The 21992-nt window shown below is 30.0% G+C and overlaps 1 protein-coding gene across 1 annotated transcript in view; it reads left to right on the forward strand.

The window, feature by feature from the left end:
* The first annotated feature begins 10525 nt into the window (after window positions 1-10525).
* Window positions 10526-21992, forward strand: part of LOC107445122 (alkylglycerol monooxygenase) — a 39181-nt gene continuing 27714 nt past the window's right edge. Inside the window, exons 1-4 of the mRNA XM_087165817.1 lie at window positions 10526-10900; window positions 14028-14155; window positions 18283-18434; window positions 21506-21609. Of these exons, the coding sequence (XP_087021943.1) occupies window positions 10709-10900; window positions 14028-14155; window positions 18283-18434; window positions 21506-21609 (576 nt within the window). The 5' untranslated portion in view covers window positions 10526-10708. The remainder of the gene's footprint in view (window positions 10901-14027; window positions 14156-18282; window positions 18435-21505; window positions 21610-21992) is intronic.

Below are 21992 nucleotides of genomic sequence, written 5' to 3' on the forward strand. Positions count from 1 at the left end.
ATATTATTGCCTTATTGTTACTGATTTCTGACTTAAGTATTGTTAAGTAACTTCTAGAATAAAGCGGAAAAGAGACTTAATTCTGGGAACATTTAAAATTTTCTATAAAAATTGTTCTTTTTAATATTAACGCACAAAATGCTCTTATGCTCTTATCCATTAATAGTCATGAAAGGTTTACGTACATGCGCTCGTGTAGATTCAAGTATATATTTATGAATGGTAAAGATTTTCATTAAGCTTATGCAGGTTCCCCGCTGAAGTCCATATCTATACTTTTAATTTTCGAACATCTGCTGCGGTAGTCATTAAAATAACTTCTAGATACAATAAAGTGGCTATGTATGAACAGATTAAATCGTTCATCGCTCTACCTGGAGGAAAACTGCTGAGTTAGCGATCTCAAAAATGGTACGAAGTATAGAAAAATGTTGTATAGCATTGTTAGTATTGCACGTCTGCAGTTATTGCTATATAAGTGATATTCAGGTTTAGTTAAGTTACGATGTACTAACAGATTAAACCATTTACAGCGTTACCAGGTGAAAACTACAGAGTTGGCGTTTCTATCTTCAAAAGTGGTTCGTGATATGGAGGAACATTATCGATATAGTCAGAATAGACTTACTTGCGGATATTAAGGCTAAAAAGGGAGATAAATTCTATAAAAGAAGCGAGTTTGTCAGTTAAAATTCCATATAGTGTGACGCAAAAAAATTATATTAGAAAATACTGTTAAAAAATAACTTATTACCTTACCGAGGTATAAAGTTTTGGAGGATACTATACCGCGCGAGAAACTTTGCATGACGAATTTTGTTTTATCTCCATTGGTATATTTAAAAATTAGAGAAAAGTGAATTCAGTTAAACCTAGTTTTATGAAGTTTCAAGTGTAGAGAAAATGTTTTCAAAATATCAAAGTGCATACAGATGCATAGCAGGAGCGGGATAACTTTCGCAGTACTAAAAACAAGTATTCCTGCCATAATTTTTTCGAATTTTGATATTAAAAAAATTCTTTCATTATTTGAAACTTCATAGTTTACTCTGTTTTTTTTCTTCCTTTTTTTTAAAAATTTTTTAAAATTGTCGTTGAACAACCGATCCAATTTTGGGTTTACGACTTTTAATGTTCAACTTCTTAGCCTTGAAATTTTGAACCCAATCCAGAAGACAAGGGAACTGAGTTGGGAGTATTTGGATAAATTTTTCTTTGTGGAGTACATTTTAATGTATTTTTTGGTGAGGAAAACCTATCACGGTTAGCCTGACTGCAAGGAGTCTTTAACCCATTATCCGTCTACCACTGAGGATATTTTACATCAGCTCAGTGATCAGTGCAAGCTGGGTGTGGAATTCGAATCCATCAGTTATCGCTCTGATCCGAAACCGGTTCCCCTCATTGGAAGGCAAACGCTCTATCCCTTGAGTCACCATGGCTCTTACTTTGGGTTTATCCGAACTCACTTTTTCTATACATTCAACTTTAAATTACTCATTGAAAGAGAATTTTCTATACAAGATTCTTCTTCGGCATAGCGCTCTTTTAAGAACATGTTGAACACAGAAAATTAATGTTTAGTCCTTCCACCATAAGAAGACCTTCAAATATTGTTACTAGTCCTGCAGTTATGACTAGGCGTAGTTACGTTAATGACTATTTTTGCCGTGTTTTCACGATTCTTTTAACGGCGCTTTGACGATGTAAAGCGTTACACTTTAAATAACGTAACTATAACGCTATTTAAATTTCACAAAGCTCATGCACAAAAATTTCCCTACAAATTGTAGTATCGCTAAAGGGGTCTAAAACAAGGCTATTGTTACCGTTAAACGCGACCGCCCTGCAAAATCTCTCTATTTCGACTCAAAGATGTGCGACAATATGAACTTTCCGAAGGTCAGCAGTCTTCTGGTGATGGCTAGACTGCATATTGTGATTAGTTAATTAAACTATATAAATAAAGGTGTATCGTATTAGCCTGCTAAAAAGAAACAAATGTACATTTGAAGCATTATTTCCTTGACATTAATGTCCACAATGTGTCTTTTATAATTAGTTTGATGATGCAGCACAATTTTGTTATTTATATTTTCTTCCATCTCCTATCGCTTTCGAAAAACATTAACTCGTCAGTTTTAAAAACTTATTGTAGCCTATAGCCAATGTATGATATTTTGGCACCACTTGTATAGATGCTGAGTAATTTGCACCAAAAAGTTCATTATTTTGATGTTTGGTTATGATTTTAGGAAACTGAACAATAAAATTTGGTTTTACAACACGTAATTAAATTTGGTTTATGTGGTAATTTTATCCATGATACTTTATTACGTGGCATAAAAACCATTTATTCTGTTAAATTTACTTTCAGTTTTGTACTAAATGTGTGGTTATACGAACTATAATTTTGAATATCAGAATTTTTGGTAAACCGTTACCGTATCAATGACAGAATTGCCAAATGTGTTGTTTAATTACCGTTTATTTGGTTTAGGAACCAGATTTTTTTTTTACCGGTCAGTATGGAAATTTTACCATAATTTATTTCTCTGTGCTTTATGCTTAATTTTTCCAGTCAATGAATAAAATAAATTGCAGCATATAACAAATGAAAGAAAAATAATTTTCTTAAAATTACTACTATTCATAATTCTCAGTTTGAATTAATCTTACCTTTTTTTGCTTGTAGCATCGCAAGAATTTGGTAAGTTTTCGACCAATTTAACAAAACACGCAATTTCTATCAATGCAAAGTTCTTAATATTTTGCTTTTATAATAATTCGGAAAATCTTTGGGGAGGTCATAGCTACCTCCCATCCCCGTGCCCCTGGTCATATTCAATTCTTGGAATCACAGTCAAATAAAGCACGGAAGTTTAAAATTCCCTTTTTCTGTTCTTATACTTTTTTTCCCCGCAAGACAATGTGATCACTATATCGAAAAAAAAAAAAAAAAAAAAAAAAGAAGCCAATGGGTATAATATGAAAAAAGCACAACTACTTCCACTTACTAGGAATAACATTTACCTTTTAGTTTAATTAATAAACTGAGTTTTAAATATGTTTACTAAATTCATAAACTTCGGTAAACAACAATATTAATTATTTCCAAAGGAACTAGACTAATAGAATTCCAACCTGGCGAGTAGCGACTTATTAAACAAGACACTTCGTTTGATGCTTTTACTTGTTGCTAGAAATCAGGTTCGCAGAAAATGCTGTTTACTAGTTAAATTTAGTAGGAATAACACGATTTGTGACGTAGGGTATAGTATACCCAATTTTAAGTTACAATCCTGAACTATAATACTTGAGGACCATGCATGAACTATAATACCCTGACGCCATCGTACGCTTTTTTAAACGATATATTTCTCTATGGCCACAATTCGCGATCGCAACGAACTGTAGGGGGCGTTGTTGTATGAGACTAATACCTGCGAATTCTATATGAACAGTCATTCATTTACTCTAGAGACGTCTTTAATGTAGCGTGTAGCATTGCAACGTTCCTTCTTTATCTTGGCTAATTAAATTAAAAAGAAAATGTTTAATATCCTTTCTTATGCAAACGAAAACAAAATGGTATCTCTTTTCTTAGAGAAGGAACATCCAAAACACATCGGAAAATGCACATAAACAGAAAAAAATATGTATATTCTTATAAGAGTTAAAACCTAATTCCCGAGAAATAGTTTTACAAATTTAATGATATAACATGAAAGCCCTATTTAAACTTTACTTTCCATAGTTTTAAGAATCATATTACTTCAAAAATTAAAGTGAACAAAAAATATACATAAGCCCTTATTTTATGAAACTTAATTAGTAAAAAAAGTTATTTGACAACAATTTTTATCAAAAATTTCAAGTTTCAATAAAAATCATTATTTAGAAACTAAAAAACGTAAAATAAAGAATGCTTACGATACAAAGCAAAAAGAAAAAAACAATTCTAAAAATTCCTTACATGAAAATAAACAACTTCATGTTTTTTCTATTTTGATTCATAATCGGATGCAGAAAGCCATTCTGTAGAAACTATCATCAAATAAGAAAAAAACTACTTAAAAGTAAAATTTTTTATTTTATAAAAATTAACACTTACCTGCTTTATAAGTCAGAAGAATTCCAAAATGATTTGTTTTTCGACTTTTTTTACCATTTTTTATGCTACGAAAATGCGTCTTTGGGATTTGCCAAAAATAGAAAAGATGCAATTTTATTTTTTCAGGAGCAAAATATTTTGCCCATTGTCCACCGAAATCCGATAAACTACTTTGATTTTAAATAAAGTGTTTCATTTTATGATTTGTCACATAAATTTTAGGTGTAGATCGGCGCACTTAAAAAGCGCCAAATCTGTAGCTGCTGTGGCGTTAGTACATTAGTACCGAATTTTTATTCATACTTTTCTGAATCATATTACTTGAAACATTAGAATATGCAGGAAGTATACATAAACACATACAGGGTAACAAAAAATTATAGGGATCATTTTTGAATGTTTTTATTTCCAAAATTTATTACATAAATTCAGCGATGTTTCTCAATATGTCGACCTCCGGCATAATAGATTTGTCTACAACGCTTCGGCCATGATTTTAAAGCCCGCAAAATGATTTCCTGGGGGATTTTCTTCACCTCTTCTCTAATAGCTCTTTGAAGGCCTCTCAATGTAGAAAATCTTTTCTTATTCAGTTTGTTTTTCAGATGTCCCCATAGGAAATAGTCGCATGGTGAAGCATCAGGACTGTTTGGAATCCATTGTTCTGGTCTCAGGAATTTCACTTGCTGATCTGTTAGGAATTTCTGGGTGACCTTAGATGCATACGATGGGGCAGAGTCCTGATGGAACACAGCATCACTATTAGAGTACAATCTGCAGTAATCATCCTTAAAAAAGGGCTTTAATATCTTCTGTATGAAATACTCAAAATTTATTTTGGGCCCCAGGTTTCACAAACCAAGGTTTGGTCAGACCATGGGCGGATATGCCCATCCAAACCATTACGCCTTTGACATGAGGCACCGTGGTTGATGGTGTCAAGTCTCGCCTGTTCTGTCCACGGCTAAGATATTGAACTTTAGATTTAGCATTAGTATCAGATAGATAGATCCAAGCTTCATCAGTTGTAATGAACTTTCTCCATCTGTCCTTACAGAGAAGCTTGTAGAGAGGCCATAAGCGTTGCCTCCTAATTTGCACCGATCTCTCACTTAAATGATGACATTTAGGTTTTTTATGGCATTTTTTCTTCAACTTTTGTTTTAGTTGATAGCTTACAACTTGCTGACTCCCGTTAAGAGCTTTAGCCATGCTTGTCTGTGTTGGAGGATCCGGTTTTGATGTCATCTTATCAAGCTTCTGCAAATCTGATTTCTTCAATTTGCTTGACCGTTCACTTCTTTTTGGTTTTGCATTATTTTGCATCGATCCAAGTTTTGAATTCTTGATGCGACTGATATGGCTGAGTGAAATCGCAATACCTTTCTTTTTAAAATGGGTTTCTATAATCTTGTGGCTCCATCGAAGTTCTAAAAATGCTTGTACATCACACCAATTAGCTTTTTTTCAAATTTCTTCAAAAGCATTTTTGTGATTTTATGAAATAGTATTGCAATTGAAAGTCACATAGTAGAGCTTTAGATCAGTATGCTATATATGTAAAAATGTTTCAAAACTTTGGTAGATAACCACAAAAGTGATCCCTATAATTTTTTGTTACCCTGTAATGTTATACCATTTATGTTTTCAAAAAAAGTATTTTGACAACAATTTTTATCAAAAAATTATAAACTATAAAACTGAAAATAAAGAATTCTTAGGGTAAAAAACGATTTTAAGAATTCTTTACATTGAAATAAAAACTTTCATATTGTTTCTTTTCTTATTATTCTTATAGTTCTTAATCAGATGTAAAAAACCATTCTGTAGAGAACTATCATCAAATAAGAAAAAAAAATTTTACAAGCTAATTTTTTATTATAAAAATCATAACACTTACCTTCTTTATAAATCCGCAGAGTTCCAAATGAAATGTTCTTCGTTTGAAAGTTTTATTTTCAAATAATATGTACATAGATTATCCATTTATTACTTTTAGATAACGTATCACACATCAAAATTTTATAATTGTAAGATTTCGATATGAATTTGAATATGTAGCTTAAAAACAGAACAGCTGAATTCTAGATGAAATTATCTATTCTTTCAAAACTAAAAAATACTTACCAAGAAAACGATAAAAAATTTATTAATCATCAGCACAAATGACACTATTTCAAGTAATTTGGTTGATTCTTTATTGTTGTTTTCCGAATTATATAGATACAGAAATATATACTGTTCTATAACAAAAAAGAGTATTCTGTAACTATTGCAGTTCTTGACGTTCTGAATTCACATTTATTTATTGGAATGACGAAAGCAATGTTGACTTCATTTTAATTTGTAATGAATTGAAGACAAAATAAATTATTTTACCGTAATATACACATCTGTAACAGCAAGTGATCATGAAATTGTAAATTATGTTCTTGGTAATAGAAAGGTAAATATTATGGAGAAATTGTTCTTCAAATGCTTGGCGTCTTGTGCTTCATTGTTTGGCATGTTCTGGTTACTTTTTTCAAGTTCTTCAGCTTTTCCTTAGGGAAATTTTTATTTTTATTTGCTGCTAAGAAAATGGCGTCCGTCATGGCCAATGATTTTTATGGAACTAATTAAAAACGTGACAAATTAATGTCTGATATTTACAGGCTCCCGCTAGAGGGCGTATTCGAGCGTTGCGATCGCGAATAAAGGAAAATGAAACGAACGATGCATTGCATTTTAGATCATTCGTTAATTTTAGATTTTGAGATATGGAGTTTTAAGGACGACAAAATAGCTCAAAATAGGTTAAAAAGTGAAATTGCGATGGAATATCGAAATCGCATTTTACTTAGTTGGTTAATTTTTTACATTGATTTTGATTCTTAAACTTTTTTATTTGCCGAATGAACACTTATTTAAAATCATCAAGAAAATTGGGACAAATTCATCATGACATTTGCTTTAAAAATACTCGTCTGCTTGTCATAATATTAATAAATGACTTTTCTTCTGATTTTATTCATAATTTTATAATATTCATACTTATTCTTTTGAAATACATACAATTTCTTAACAAATAAGCAATAACAGTAAGAAATTTGTTTCGCTTAATTACAATCTATGCAGGCTGTTTAGTTGGGTATTGCTTACGTAGCCTTTATAAATAAAATATGGCGTAGTGATTTTTAATTTCTGTAAGCTCTCAAGATGTTTGGTAAATCAAGATACTATATAAAGATGCACAACTTCTGAATAGAAATCTAAGAGTTTCCAATTCAATGCCGGAGCCCTAACTAATCTTTTACGAAAAAGCAGCAAATTTGTTTCAGTGCTTGAAGTAATTGCTACGCTTTTTGCCCAACTAGTGAAACGACGATTTTATCGTTTTCTTTTATTATTTTAAATTGAATTTATGAAATTCTTTTAAATCGTTTGATTATTTATTTTATTTTAATTCTAGGAAATGTTTGGATACGTTTTCTTTAAGAACGTCGAATGTTAATAAAGACAAAGTAAAACACATTTTCTTATAACTTAAAGTAATGGTTACGATTTGATTTAAATATTTAAACTATTTTCCCTGTTCTTAAATTAATATCTTGTTCTTAATAATAATCCTTTTATTAATTCTTGCTAATCTTCTAAATTTCAATGCATTTATTAAATGCGTCTAGATTGTCTCTTTGTTTCTTGTTATTACTGTTTGCAGTTATGTATTGTTTTTTTTCTTCCTTTAAGAGTTCTTCGAACTTGAACTTTGTTCCTTAGGTTACAATTGGTAAGTCCTGAACACATTTTAACGTTATATATTTGCGTGTATTATGTAATAAAGGTTTTTCCTTTTATTTCGAAAACCGAAAACATTTTCTTTTGTGGGAACGATGTATGGCAAATTTTACCTTTCGTGAAAGCTAAGAACATGTGATACGCAAATAATTTTTCTGATAATATTACTGACAAAATGGCACACTGGAATAAAAAATCTTCTTTGCTTAGGAGTGATCTTCGTATCCTTGGTGACCTTGGTATCCTATTTATATATATATATATATATATATATATATATATATATATATATATATATATATATATATATATATATATATATATATATATATATATATATATATATATATATATATATATATATATATATATATATATATATATATATATATATATATATATATATAAATCTCACTTATTTATCATTTTCAAAAATATATTAAGTAAATGTTAATAATGCAACAATTTTCCAACCTAATATTCGGGAGTAATAAAGTAATTACTTTGAATAAACTAACTTTTTAATTATTTTTCTCTTAGGTATAAATGAATCGTGTTACAATCAGCTGATAGAAAGATTTAAATTTATCTGTTGTTCTGAAAAGTTCGATATTTTATTTATTATTTTTTTTTATAAGCAATAGATTATAGTTAGGTTTTAAATTTGGCGCAACTAGTAATTCTAGTGTTAAAATTATTAGTAATTCTAGCTTTAAAATTATAAGTAATTCTAGCTTTAAAATTATAAGTAATTCTAGCTTTAAAATTATAAATAAATCTAGTTTTAAAATTATTTGTAGGTCGAAAATATCACATTAGGAAAAATTCTTTTAAATCAGAATCCTTTTCAATTTTTTTAACACGAGGAAACTTTTATAAATGGCGGGTTATAGACATCGTTTCTCTTTTTTTCTTTTTTCTGCTTCTTTTTTTAAAAAAAATTTTTTATGCACAAAATATTTTTATAAAAGGTGTTCTTTTAAAATTTTTTATTTTAAAAATGCCTCTGACCAGCTTGTGTAGGGGTTAGGGAACTCCCCTTGCATCAGAAAGGTTCTAGGTTCGAATCCCGGGCAAGGCATTGATGTTATTTCCTTCTCTGTATCTACTATCTGTCCTTACTGTGTGAGCAACGTTGGCCCACCTAATATGGTGCCCCTGAAAGAGTGGCTAACAAATCTGCCCATCATGTGTCTGTATGACCCAGGTCATTATCCAGGTGGGGCATTGGAAAAAAAAATTAAAATCGTTTTCGTTCTTTTTCACTGTTAAATTTTTATTTTGGAAAAAAATGAAATAGATCGAGACTTAACAAGCAACAATTTTGTATACATATGTATCAATTTGCAAGTTGCGCAAAATTAAAATGAATTTTTACGATTAAAGAAATGCAGACGTTTAGTAAGAATAAGGAAATAGGCTTAATGGAACATTGAAATTGTTAATCACTCTTTGCTCTCAACCTTTTAAAATTAAAACACATTAATTTAGTTTTTTTTTCGTAAAATATTTACCGATTTTAAAATGTTGCTTAAAAATTGAGAAATATAAAATATGAAATGGGGATATTATTTAAGGGGGACATATTTATTAAAAACAATAATATAAAATCACATAGCGTTTGTATCAGACGTGAGCGACAGGTGACCGAATTCCGGCAATATTGCAATGACTTCCCAAATTATAAAATACGGATCATAATATACCTTGGCCTCTTATCGTGGGAAAATTTTGATGTTCAACTTTTCGTTGTACCGTAAATGCGTGTGAGTTTTATTCAAAAAGCTCCTTTACGAAGAAAAGTTTTTCGATTCCTAATTTATAAGTTCACTATCTTCTGAATCAAGATTAAAATTATAAAGTTACGGATTTGCGCAAACCTGGAGTTATTTTCTCTCTTTTTTAGATTATATATATATATATAGATTATATATATTACATCTATGTAATCCTACGTTGCTTGGTGAAAAATGTATAAAATGATATTTTTTTTTTCAGATTTGTTGTCACTTTTTATTATTTCAAGAACCAATGGAATGGTGATCTAACAATTAGTAGAGGAAATAAATAAAGCTTATTTTCAAAATTTGTGATGCTGATGTTTTATGAATTAAGGACTTTTGCCATATATCCTTGATTTAAAAAGCATTAGTTTTCAATGTTAATGGGCTTACATTTGGAATGTTTTTTTTTTAAAATTTGGTTTCATTATAATTTTTTATTTTATCCTTGGTCAATGTTTACTACGATTTCACTTTTTAAACATTGGTTTGTCTTGAATTAGCAAAAAAACTGTTTCAGACTAATTACATTGAACATGAATTATTTTATTTTTTAAAATAAATTATGTTTAGCGCATTTCTGAAGTACGTATTCATTATTGCCAGAAAATTCGATGTTTGAACAAAAACAAGGTTATAAAAACGGACTTATTCACCACTGACATATAGACATTTTCTCTTTGCAATTTCAAGGTTACACTCATTAAAAATAAGAAACAAAAGGTTTTTACGCGACTTGATGGTTCAAAAGGAAGAAAACAAAGATTAAAAAATACACCTTGCTCCTTCAAATGCCGTTTAGCCCGTAAAGAAACACTATTTACATTTTGAGCAAACATAAGTGTTTACCTAAGCTTTTAGAACTTTCACAATAGGCTGTTCCGTTGTGAAAATGGAATTATGGGTTATTATGGTTGGCAATAAGACGGACTAGGCGATGTAAAATATTTGAAAATAAAAAGTCTTCACTTTCCCCGTTAGTTGTTTTATCAGTTAAATTTTACTTTGGGCTTAGCACAAGTAAATCGCTTTTGATATGGATATTTTGGGAGATTTGGCTAAGAAAATAGGTCTGATGTTGTATGTCGTTGATTCCAAAGAAATTTTGTCTGAAGCATCGAATTTTGTGAGAGATTTTATCAAGAAATTGGGCTATTTATGGTATTTTATGAATCCGAATGATCACGCCTTTGAAACTGTTGACAAAGTACCCGATTACTACAAAGAGGTAAAAGTTTCATAGTTTCTCAAATTTTATTTTATGATTGTAGTTATAAAGAATAGAGCTTTAGAATAATTTTTATTCTAATTACCCAATTTGCTAAAAATATTTTTGCTTTTAAGATCTTAAGAAATTGAGAATATATATGACTTTGTTTAGGGCTATAATAGGCTAAGACTCGCATTAAAAGTTACTTTTTGGGTTCAAACTTTACAGTGTATGAATAGATTATTTGGAGTTTTCATATATTCTTGTAATGTAAAAAATTCTGGAACGTTAAAAAACAATTTGAAGTAAATTAAAAAAAGAGTTAAAAACTCAGTACTCTGCTTTCATCAATACAGTGGGATAATATTTTTGTAACATAATGGAGTATTGTTTTCACATTAAATGATAATTGATTATAAAAGGTTTGGAAGGAAACAAAATACAAATTCCACTGAGCAAAGTTATCATTGATTTTTGAGAAAACGATGATGAACTTCCTTTCTCAACCTTTTTGCTTTCAAAGCAACTTTTCAGTGATCATTGTGTTTGGGAAGAAAAAATTTAGATACATTTTATTTGATCTATATAGATGAGCTGCCTAAGCAATATTTTTATGCTTGTTAAGTTGCAAATTTTATATTATAATTTTATATGCTTGACAGTTAAATGTTAGTGAAACTGAAACATGAGATAAGGTTCCAATCACGTATTGTGGCGTTTCTGTACGTAAACGTTAACGTCAATTTATTATCAATAATGAAACATGTGAATACAATGGCTTTATCCCTTATTTTTAAAATTATCATATAAACCTTCTTTTTTTGCTTTCAACCACAGATTTTAGAGGTTCGCATTGGTTTTTAGCGATGGTTTAATTCTGAGACTACGTTATAGATGTTGAATTTACATGAAAATGACAAATGCCACTCAATATCGACAATTTTTTTAACGTTTTCAATCCTTTTCAAACGATTTTTGGTTATTGGTTTTATACTTACTATTGTACACATACACAGAAAGAATTCTTCGCAATTATTTTTTAGGGATGGATCGAAGAAAGCAACATACGCTAACAAGAATTATTTTTTTTTGTCATATTGCTTGAAAAGGGTGGATTTGAAAATCTAGCTTTCTTAATTTTTGATATATTGCAATTTTTGATCTATTGTAATGATATTTTTGTATACAGACAAAATGAAAACATGGGAAAAAACAATTCTCTTTAAGAAGTTCAAAATTTTAGATTTTCAAAATCTCACTAATTTTGAATATTGCATTCACATGAAAAGGTTATTTTTAAAAATATTTCTTTTATACATTAATCGAGTATTTGCAAATAAATAAGTGAATTAATTTCATTAACTGTAAAACAAACTAACTCAATAATTTTATACTAATTATGTGTAACGGTTTATTTTTTCGTAAAAAATTGAGATAGACACAAATATTTTGACATATATTTTCAATTTAAAATTATCATTCACCAAAACTCTGGTACACACAATAATAAATCAGGGAATAATAATAACGAAAGCTTGTAAAAATTATAAGAATTAGAAAATATCGGATTAGACAGCATTTAATTCTTCTAAAAAAACGGAAAACATGATTTTTAAAATAAACTAATTCAAAATTTTTTTAAAAAAAATGGTTCGACACCAAAAAGTAAGAAATAAAATATTGGGTACACTTATAAGAATCGAGTTGATATAGTGCCAGTTAATTTTACAAATATTATGTTAATTTTAATCAAAGTTTATCTTCAAATGTGTTGCAAAAATTTATTATACAATTTTTAAAAAAATCAGATGAAAAGTTGATGATTTGCTTAAAGTTATTGTTGTTGGAAAAACGACGACTTTTTATCTGCTTTTTTGTGATTGATTCTTCAACTCATTACTATTTTTTAAGTAGAAGGTCTGTAATTAGTTCTTGCTCTTAGCCCGTGTATAGGCAGTTAGTGTTTGTATATGTACTTTAATCTCTTAGTGAACTTAGAATGATGAAAATTTGATTAAGAAATCTTTCTATTAAAACTAAAATGACAAAAGTGAAATACTACTTAATGCATAATTCCGTGAATCGTGTGCTGGTTTCAACTAAGTTATTTGCGATTTATGGAAGCAATTATGAGGGCTCTCAATTTCTCCCAAGTGACAAGACTGTCACATTGCAGATCTTCAAAGTATCTTTATAGCTTTCTTTATTCGGTATATAAGCTAAATTTTTTAGTAAAGTATATGAAATAAGTACACACAATATCCTTTAAGATGGTACATAATAGTTTTTATTTTTACTATATTGTGAAAAAATTGATAATTATATAATCTTTTCCAGAACCATCCTAGTGCAGTTCAAAGGCTCTGCATTATTCTATATGATACAAAAAAAAATCTTTTTTTGAAAAAAACCCCCATTTTATTAGAGCAATTTTTAGTAATATGCAATACCCCTTATTGATCTAATGTGACATATTTGTCACGTGAATCACGAGAATTCTCATCTGAAACAGAACTGTTTCATATCAAGCAAATGTTTTTTCATTCTTTTCAAAAATTAAGTAGTAGCTCGCAGAAGGAAATGTTTAGTTATTAAAAAATTAACTACTTTTTAAATAGAAGTTTTCTTTGGCATATAAATTGTTGTTATATAAACAGGTGTTAATGAGTTAGTATTTTTAAAGATTGAAAGATAGTTGGTTGAATCCAGTTACCATTAAATTTCATGTATGATCAGTCTTGCCCACCATTTATTGCATGAAAATAGTTCTTGATATAAATAAAATTATTTCAAATCAAAATACTCTAATTTAAATACTCTAAACAGGTCTACAATCCTCGTTTTTAGAAAAATCCTACATAGCGACTTTAAGAAGAATTGCTGAAATTTATAAGTAGTGTAAAAAGTAGATCAAAATGATTTATTAAAGCAAATTAGATTAATATTCAACGATAAACTTAGTTGGTATTGTCGAAATATTTGAGTTTTTAAGGCAAGCAAAGATTTCTGTCTATTAAAAACAGTTTTAAGTTGAGATTTTTTATCTTCCAATTATGAATATTATTAACATTCTGTTTACTGAACAATAGAAAATAGCAATTTATTTGATTCCATGCGACTATTAATATATTCTTATAAATTGCAGGTAACGCCAGCATTTATCTTTGTCATAATTTTAGAACAAGTATTGCATTTTGTAAGAGGAAAGAAATTAATGAGATTGAATGATTCAGTCACAAATATATCTCAAGGCATTCTTATCGAAATTTTCAAGTAAGCATTTCTTTTTCTTAAATTTTTTATTCTCTACACTCTGTAGAGTACTGTTAAAATTTTAATCAAAATAAATATTTAAATAAAATTAGTCAGAAAAAATATCACTTGTTTACGTTTAAGAATGAAGACTTATACAACAATAGCTTTAATCCTCAGCAAAACTGAACATATTATGGAGGAATATATGAATCAGGCAATCTTACTACGCATAACGGGCAAAGTTAGGTCGAGGTGTACCATGTTGTCCTTAAAAATGAGATTACATTTAGGTTCAGAAAAAAATAAATAAAAAATAGCATTTCTTCATCCTTCAATGCAAGAAAGCTAAACGGTTTTTCAAAATGAGATTTATCGTAACTGATGAAGATTATTTTGAGATAATTTATTTTATATCTTCGATTATTAACAATTACTAAAATAAGCCGTTAAGTAAAATATGACTAGTAATGTCACAAATCACAATAATATCACAAATGTAGTAACTCGCTTATAATGGATCGCTTTCCATTCTCCTGAGCGCTTTGCGCTGTCGCGCCACAGGTCCTTGGTTCGATCCTCAGGCCGGGCAAGCTTGACTCAGCCTTTCATCCAATCAGTGGGTTGATAAAATGAGTACCAAGCATGCTTGGGAACTAAACAATGGAGATTCCGAGTTGGGCTGACTATCCAACCGGAACATCTGCTCTTGCACCCCAGAGCCCAAAGGTCAAGAAAACTGAGATGGGCACAGTAGGCCTTGACCCTCTATGGGCTGTCGCACCACGGAGTTTAGTTCAGTTTCCATGCTCCTGATCGTCGTTCTGAAAGTACTCATATACGTGGATTCTGAAAATGTTAGCGTCGGACAGTTTGGCTATCTAAAACTACCCAGTCCTAATGTCAGAATTAGTTATAGAAAAATAATAGTGCCAAATCTAAAGCCAACCCCACGTTCCTAATATTAAAATTGAAATAATCAGGTTTACAGATTAATTAGCAGAAAGACCGTTAGAAATTTATATAATCCTGTAATCGAAACATTTTTCTGGATAGAAAAATAAGGAAGCCCAAAGAAAGTAAGATTAAAAATACAGGGTGGCTACAAAATACTTTTAAAAATATGGAAACATTTTATAGTACAGATAAATCGAAAAAGATAAATTTATAAATATGATGAACACTATAAATGGAATCGACCACCATCTTTATCGATTACTAAAGATAATCTCATACGCCATTGTCGGATGGTGGCGCGAATCGTTTTAAGAGGTAATTTGTCCCATTCACGTTATAAAATAGTTCGGAGAGAGACCAAACTTCTGTGCTGTTTAGCACAGTATCTCCAAACACAGTAGTCTGAAGGATTTAGATCTGGGGAAGAAGAGGGCCAATCTTCTTGCTTGATAAACTTCGGGCGATTGACATGGAGTCAAGCTTGTGTTGATTTGGCTCGGTGCGATGGTGCAGAATCTTACTGAAATATCCAATCCCTTATGAGGTACAACCAGACAACTTGTGGCAATAAATGTGTAGCCAATACTTCCTTTTTGTAATAATCAGCATAGATTTTTGGCCCTTTATCGATGAATTTCATAGGAAAGTTTCTGTTATTTGACACTGCAACCCAATCTATTATGGACTTCTTGTTCTGAAAGCGTTGTACAGTTCGAACACTTTCAGGTATATCATCGAAGGTTACTAAATATGCAACATTACTTTTAGCATTATAACATTGTTCTCCCCACATATTTTCTCATCGAAAAAGATTATTCTGTGAAAAGTTTTACTATCGTGCCGGTTCAGCAATTTCTTACATCTTTGTAACCTTTTCAATTTTTGTGCAGTTGTCAAACCTTTAACTTTTCTTTTGCGATAAGGGTGAAAATCCAAGTCTTCATTTATTATAACTTGCATAGTTTTCCCACTGCGTTTTCTTCTGGAGCCACATTTCATTAGCAGAACGTTCTGGATTTCTACGTATCTTTTTATGAATTCTTTTGAAGCACTCTTTTGTACGAACTGAGCGTGAACTACCAGACCTGGGTCCATCTTCACAGCTATTAGTATCCAATAGTCGATTTATAGTTCTATTTATAAGTGTTCTGTTAAACCCAAGAGACTTTAATTGCTTAAAGATTCTACCTGCAGAAAATCCTCAATCGAAAAGCTGTTTAACCATCAACCTTATCGATTTTTTCATAAAACTGATTCTAAATATTTTGCTTTAAACAAAAATCGTTTGCACTTATAGAAAGTGCCACCCACAGGAACAGTGAGAGAGAAAGCAACTGTTATATAAAACAATTAAAATTAATTCCTATTTTTTGAAGTATTACTGTATTTAGAAGCCATCCTGTAAATTTTGATGTTCGTTTTGTAGTGGCATAGAATTGCAATTAGTTATGCGCACGTATTGAATAAAAAACTTAACGTTACATTTATTGTTAATAAACACAGGAATAGACGTATTTATATTCCCCTTTTAAGAAATGGGATAAAAATAAATTGATTATTTAATTAAATTTGTACGAGATTAGGAATGATTTAACAAAATAATTATAAATTGAGGAAGTAAAGGAAATCTAAAAGCTGGGAAATCTGTAACAATATGTCTATAATAGGATGCGTATAATACGAGGGTTGCTATTTATATTTCTGGCCTTGGCAACAGTAAGTGTTGCTAGTTGACCGCAGACGATTTTAATCGAAAGTTTGATATTTTTAAACATAAATTCAGCACGATTTACCATTATAGCTTCATTTGTGTTGATGACAGTAAATTGAAAAGTTCTTCTCTTTCAAAAAATGGAATTGAATCGTGAACATTTTGGTGCCATTATTTTTCATAACTTTCGACGTGGATTGTCAAGACAAGAGTGCTTCGATGAACTTAATTCTTTATTCAGCGATAAAGCGCCATCCTACAGCCCTGTAAAAAATTGGTATAACGAATTTAATCGTGGTCGATGTTCGATCCAGGACGAATCCCGTGCAGGTCGTCCAAAACCCGTTGTTGTACCAGAAAAGATCGATGCTGTGCGTGAACTGATAAAGCAAGATCGTCATGTGACATACCGTGAGATAGAGGCGTCTTTGGACATTAGTATGACTAGCATCAATAAAATATTGCATGAACATTTGAGCGTGAAAAAAATTTGTTCGCGTTGGATCCCGCATAATCTGACAAACGCTCAAAAAAAGGCTCGTGTCGATTGGTGCAAGGATATGTTGGAAAAATACGTTCAAGGTACATCAAAGGCTGTGTATAACATCTACACAGGTGACGAATCATGGATCTATGCATATGAGCCGGAAACAAAACAGCAATCAACTGTATGGGTCTTCCAAGACGAGGCAAAACCAACAAAAGTTGTTCGAGGAAGAAGCACATCGAAACAAATGATTGCCTGTTTCTTCGGCATTAACGGTCATGTGGCAACAGTGGCGTTAGAGCAACGCAGGACGGTCAATTCTGAATGGTACACGACCATTTGTTTGCCAGAAGTCATCGGAGAAATTCGAAAAAAGCAGAAGAACAGGTGAATCATTCTTCACCATGACAATGCGAGCTATCACACACCGACTCAAACAAAGGCATTTCTGACGGAGTGAAAGATCGAACTGATGGGTCATCCGCCGTACAGACCTGATTTGGCGCCCAATGACTTCTTCTCATTCCCACACATCAAAAATAAATTACGTGGACAACGATTTTCGACCCACGAAGAAGCGGTTGATGCATTTAAAACGCATGTTTTGGAGTTACCTCAATCGGACTGGGAAAAGTGTTTGAAAATTGGTTCAAACGCATGCAAAAGTGTATTGATCATCATGGAGAATATTTTGAAAAACAATAAAACCAATTTCGATCCTACATATTTGTTATATTAATAGGCCAGAAATATAAATAGCAACCCTCGTATCATCACAAATAGACTGTCCGGAAATTTGTAAAGGCCTATATGCAAATGATAAGCAACAGTTTCATTTGAAAACGTTATTTTTAGAAAAAAATAAGGATTATTATTCTATTGCTTCAAATTTTTCTCTCTCTTTTTTATGTATTAACAGATAACAGTTTATTGCTTAAGCATATTAAAAAAAATGCTTTTTGGGTTGCAATTTATGCTATGTTATTATCATAGGATTCCTGTTCGTGGTGCAGAGCTGTTACTGTATTCTTGGATCTATAATAACTGGCGACTTCATGCTCTTCCTTGGGATTCTCCGTGGACTTGGCTAACTTGCATGGTTACGACTGACTTTCTCTTTTACTGGATGCATCGGGCCACTCATCGTAAGTGACGGAGTTTTTCTTAATTTTTATGCTTTTCTAATCGAGTGTAGTTTTTTTTCTTCTTCTGAATGAGCTTTCAATGCTTGTTTTACCGAATAAGATTTTTTTTCTTTTCAGTACCTTTTTATAAGTTAATTTTAATTAATTTAATTTGTGCTCTTTTTTTTTAACTGGAAGAATCAGGCCATTTATAATAAATAATAAATATTTTTTAAAAATTTTTGTTCTGCTACTTGATGATTTTTTACTCTATGTAATTTATGTGCTTGTTTTCATGGCACGTGATAATTCATTCAGAGCACTTTTTGATTAATAAATAAAAAATATAGAATGTTTTAAAATCAATAGAATATTTGTAACAGTTGGTTGTTGAACGTAGGTTTATTAAATAAAGTAAATTATAAGATATAATGATCAAACTTGTAATAAGGGGGAGTGATGTTGTGTAAGGTTTCAATTCCGTAAGATTATTAACTCTCCATTTTAATAAACAAAGAAAGAACTAATTTATAACAGTTAGAGAGAAGCGCGCCTATCTTGGCGAGTGGTGATCGTTTTGGCGAGGAGATGAAAAGTTGGTTCGAAGAAGTTGAAATGAGAACACGGACTTTTGAACGTTCTCTCGCTCGAGATTTTTTATATATTATTTCATGTGTTGAATATGTGTGTGTATTTGTTTGTGTTGTGGAAACGAAGAGTTTGAATAAATAATAGTTTCCAACCTGGACTATTTATTTGTGCCACACATTACAGTTGTAATGTGAGGGTTTTTAAACTTTTTATGCGAATGCTCTGGCATTTTTAATGATATGACAATGTTGACTAAATTTTAAAATGGCCCATACGAGAAAATATTTGTTTTTAAAATCATTTCTGATTGTTATTTATTAAAGGTGTCATGGAGTAAGATTTTACTTTCCCGATTTCATTGCTAACTTATGGAGGATTGTATGAATAAATTAACTAATTATTAAGTCATTAATTAATATTTTGAAATATTTTGTGTTTTATTTCATTCAATATAATGTATTTTGTGCTACTTAGTTATCACATTTTAATGTTTAATGGCTTTAAGCATTTGTTAATTTTTTTAAAAACTATTATGATACTAAAATTCGACAAAGGTTAAAAAACATTTTAAACATTAATTAAGTTTAAAGAGTACATTTGAAGAAATAAAAACGAACATAAATATTGCAAAATGTTAATTAGTAATTTAATAAATAAGAAATTTGTGTCCATTAATTTTCTATAATTGCATATTGGACCAATTAAAAGTAGCATCTGATATCAGGAGGTTCATCAAAAATGATCCGTTAAAAGTGGCTCATTTAACTTGAGCGCATTTTTTCTCAAAAAAAAAAAAAAAAAGAAGAAAAAAACATCATTTTTGTTTTGTTTTGATCTTCTTTTCATAGTGCACACTTTAAAGCGAGTTTTTTTTTCTTTTCTGGAATTGTTAACAATTTATTTATTTTTAAAATTTGATTTTGTAAACATTTGGAGTTCATCTTAAATTTTATTTTGCCAAATTTCTAAAAAAAAAAAAAAAAAAAAAAATTCCCTAGCTAAAATGTGCTCTAATACAAGAGGGGTAAAATAAAAAAAATATTTTGAAAATTGATTCAGTAATTTCTTAAGAAAAGATGTACCATATTTGGCTTTTTAACATACATTGTAAAATATTCTGAATCGAATTACGATAAAAAATACCGGCATACAAGATGTCGATTCTTTTTACCATCAAATCCATTTTGACCAGAATATTACGGAACAAAAAACATGATATACTGCAATTTTTATAGTAATAACAGCTGTCAAATCACTGTAATTAAATGAATATTACGGTAAATATTATTGTAAATATTACTATATAATATTTTGAAGCGAAAGATTAGATTTTAGATTTAGATTTTACGGTTAAACAAATTTCATGGATGATGCACCCAAAGTGCTGATACTTTACACCGTGTTTTGATTCGGACTTTATTACAGTGTAGGCTGGAATAGAACATGAGCCTAAGGAAATGTTCTATCTCAGCCTATTAAGTCCGTTGAGACAAATGATTATTCATTTAAAATTAACAAAACGAAAGGAATAGTTATTTAACAACTAACAAAACGAACTGAAGATATCAAATAAAGATTTTATCGAAATTTTAGAGCATATACATAAATTTGAGGTTATGTTTAATAAGTGGTATATTTTTTAATACTTTTTTAGAGAATTTTAAATTAGATTTTCTTTCATAGCTACTTTTTTTTCCCGTAAAGAACATATATGTTTTGAGAGACAGAAACTTGAAAACTATTTTTAGCCTCTTAAATGACTAGCTTTGAAATGTCATTTAATTTATTCTTTTAAAACTTTGAATAAACTCGCCAGAAAGTTACGTTAATTAACATCATCTTTATTATTAAAATTTCATTGTAGCGACAACTTTTTTTCTCAACGCTGTTTTAAGATAAGTAGAATCTTTTAATTATGGCAAGAGATGATTTTGTGTCAAGATAATATCCGTAACTTTATTACTCCGTAGTTTAATCAATATTTTGTCAGAGTTTGGCTTGTAAGTTAATGAGATTTTTATAAAAAAGGATGATTTTAAGTTCTTATTTTTTCAAAAATAATTACATAATGAAAGAACTTTCGCATATTTTTTTTTGAAATATCAAGTTTTTATTCAAATTAAGTTAAAAAGTCTAAGCATTATTTTGTAAATACAAACTGAATGCATTAGCTTAGTTATATCCTGATTATAAATAAAAACATAAGCGTAATGTAAGCGCAAATATAGCTTAAGAAAACATTTAAATTTGTTTACTTAAAACGTTTCAAAATAATGCATGTTAATTGAATATTCCTATGCAATTTTTTGTGAAGTAAATAAGTAAAAAATTTAAAATTTATGTGAAAATTTTTAAAATTTAATTTTATTGTTTTTATTTAGCTTTAGATTTTAATATATTTATTTTCATATCATTTTTCTTCTAATTTTACAATCTCAGCTTGTTTATTTATTTTGTTAAACCGATAAATATTTTAAATATTATTTCGTTTTTTCTCTTAGAATGCAGTATTTTGTGGCAATTCCATGAGCCACATCATAGCTCGGAAGATTTTAATCTGACAACGCCTCTTCGCCTGAGTATTTTCACAAGCTGTACTATGTGGGTAAGTTTAGTAACTAATTGATATCAGTAGTAATAGCATAGATTATTGATGCGGTTTTTGGTATCCATTATTGTAGCCCAGAAATAATCATTTTCCATTAGTTGCTTTAAGTTATACTAATATCAAGTCACAAAATTTGCTTCAGTTTTCATGTGATGTCAAGTTGAAAAATCTTGTCATGCAAATTGAATCTTTTTAAGATATATAAATTGAATCTTTTTAAGATCGATAGAGGACCAAGGCCTACTGTGCCCATCTCAGTTTTCTTGACCTTGGGCTCTGTGATGCAGATGTTCCCATTAGGTGGTCAGCCAAACGCTGAACCCCCAGTGTTTAGTTCCTAAGCATGCTTGGTACCATTTATCGACCCACTGAAGGGATGA

The sequence above is a fragment of the Parasteatoda tepidariorum genome, chromosome 6 (assembly GCF_982258835.1).
Source record: "Parasteatoda tepidariorum strain Cologne lab strain chromosome 6, Ptep-v5.0, whole genome shotgun sequence".
Lineage (NCBI taxonomy): Eukaryota > Metazoa > Arthropoda > Arachnida > Araneae > Theridiidae > Parasteatoda > Parasteatoda tepidariorum.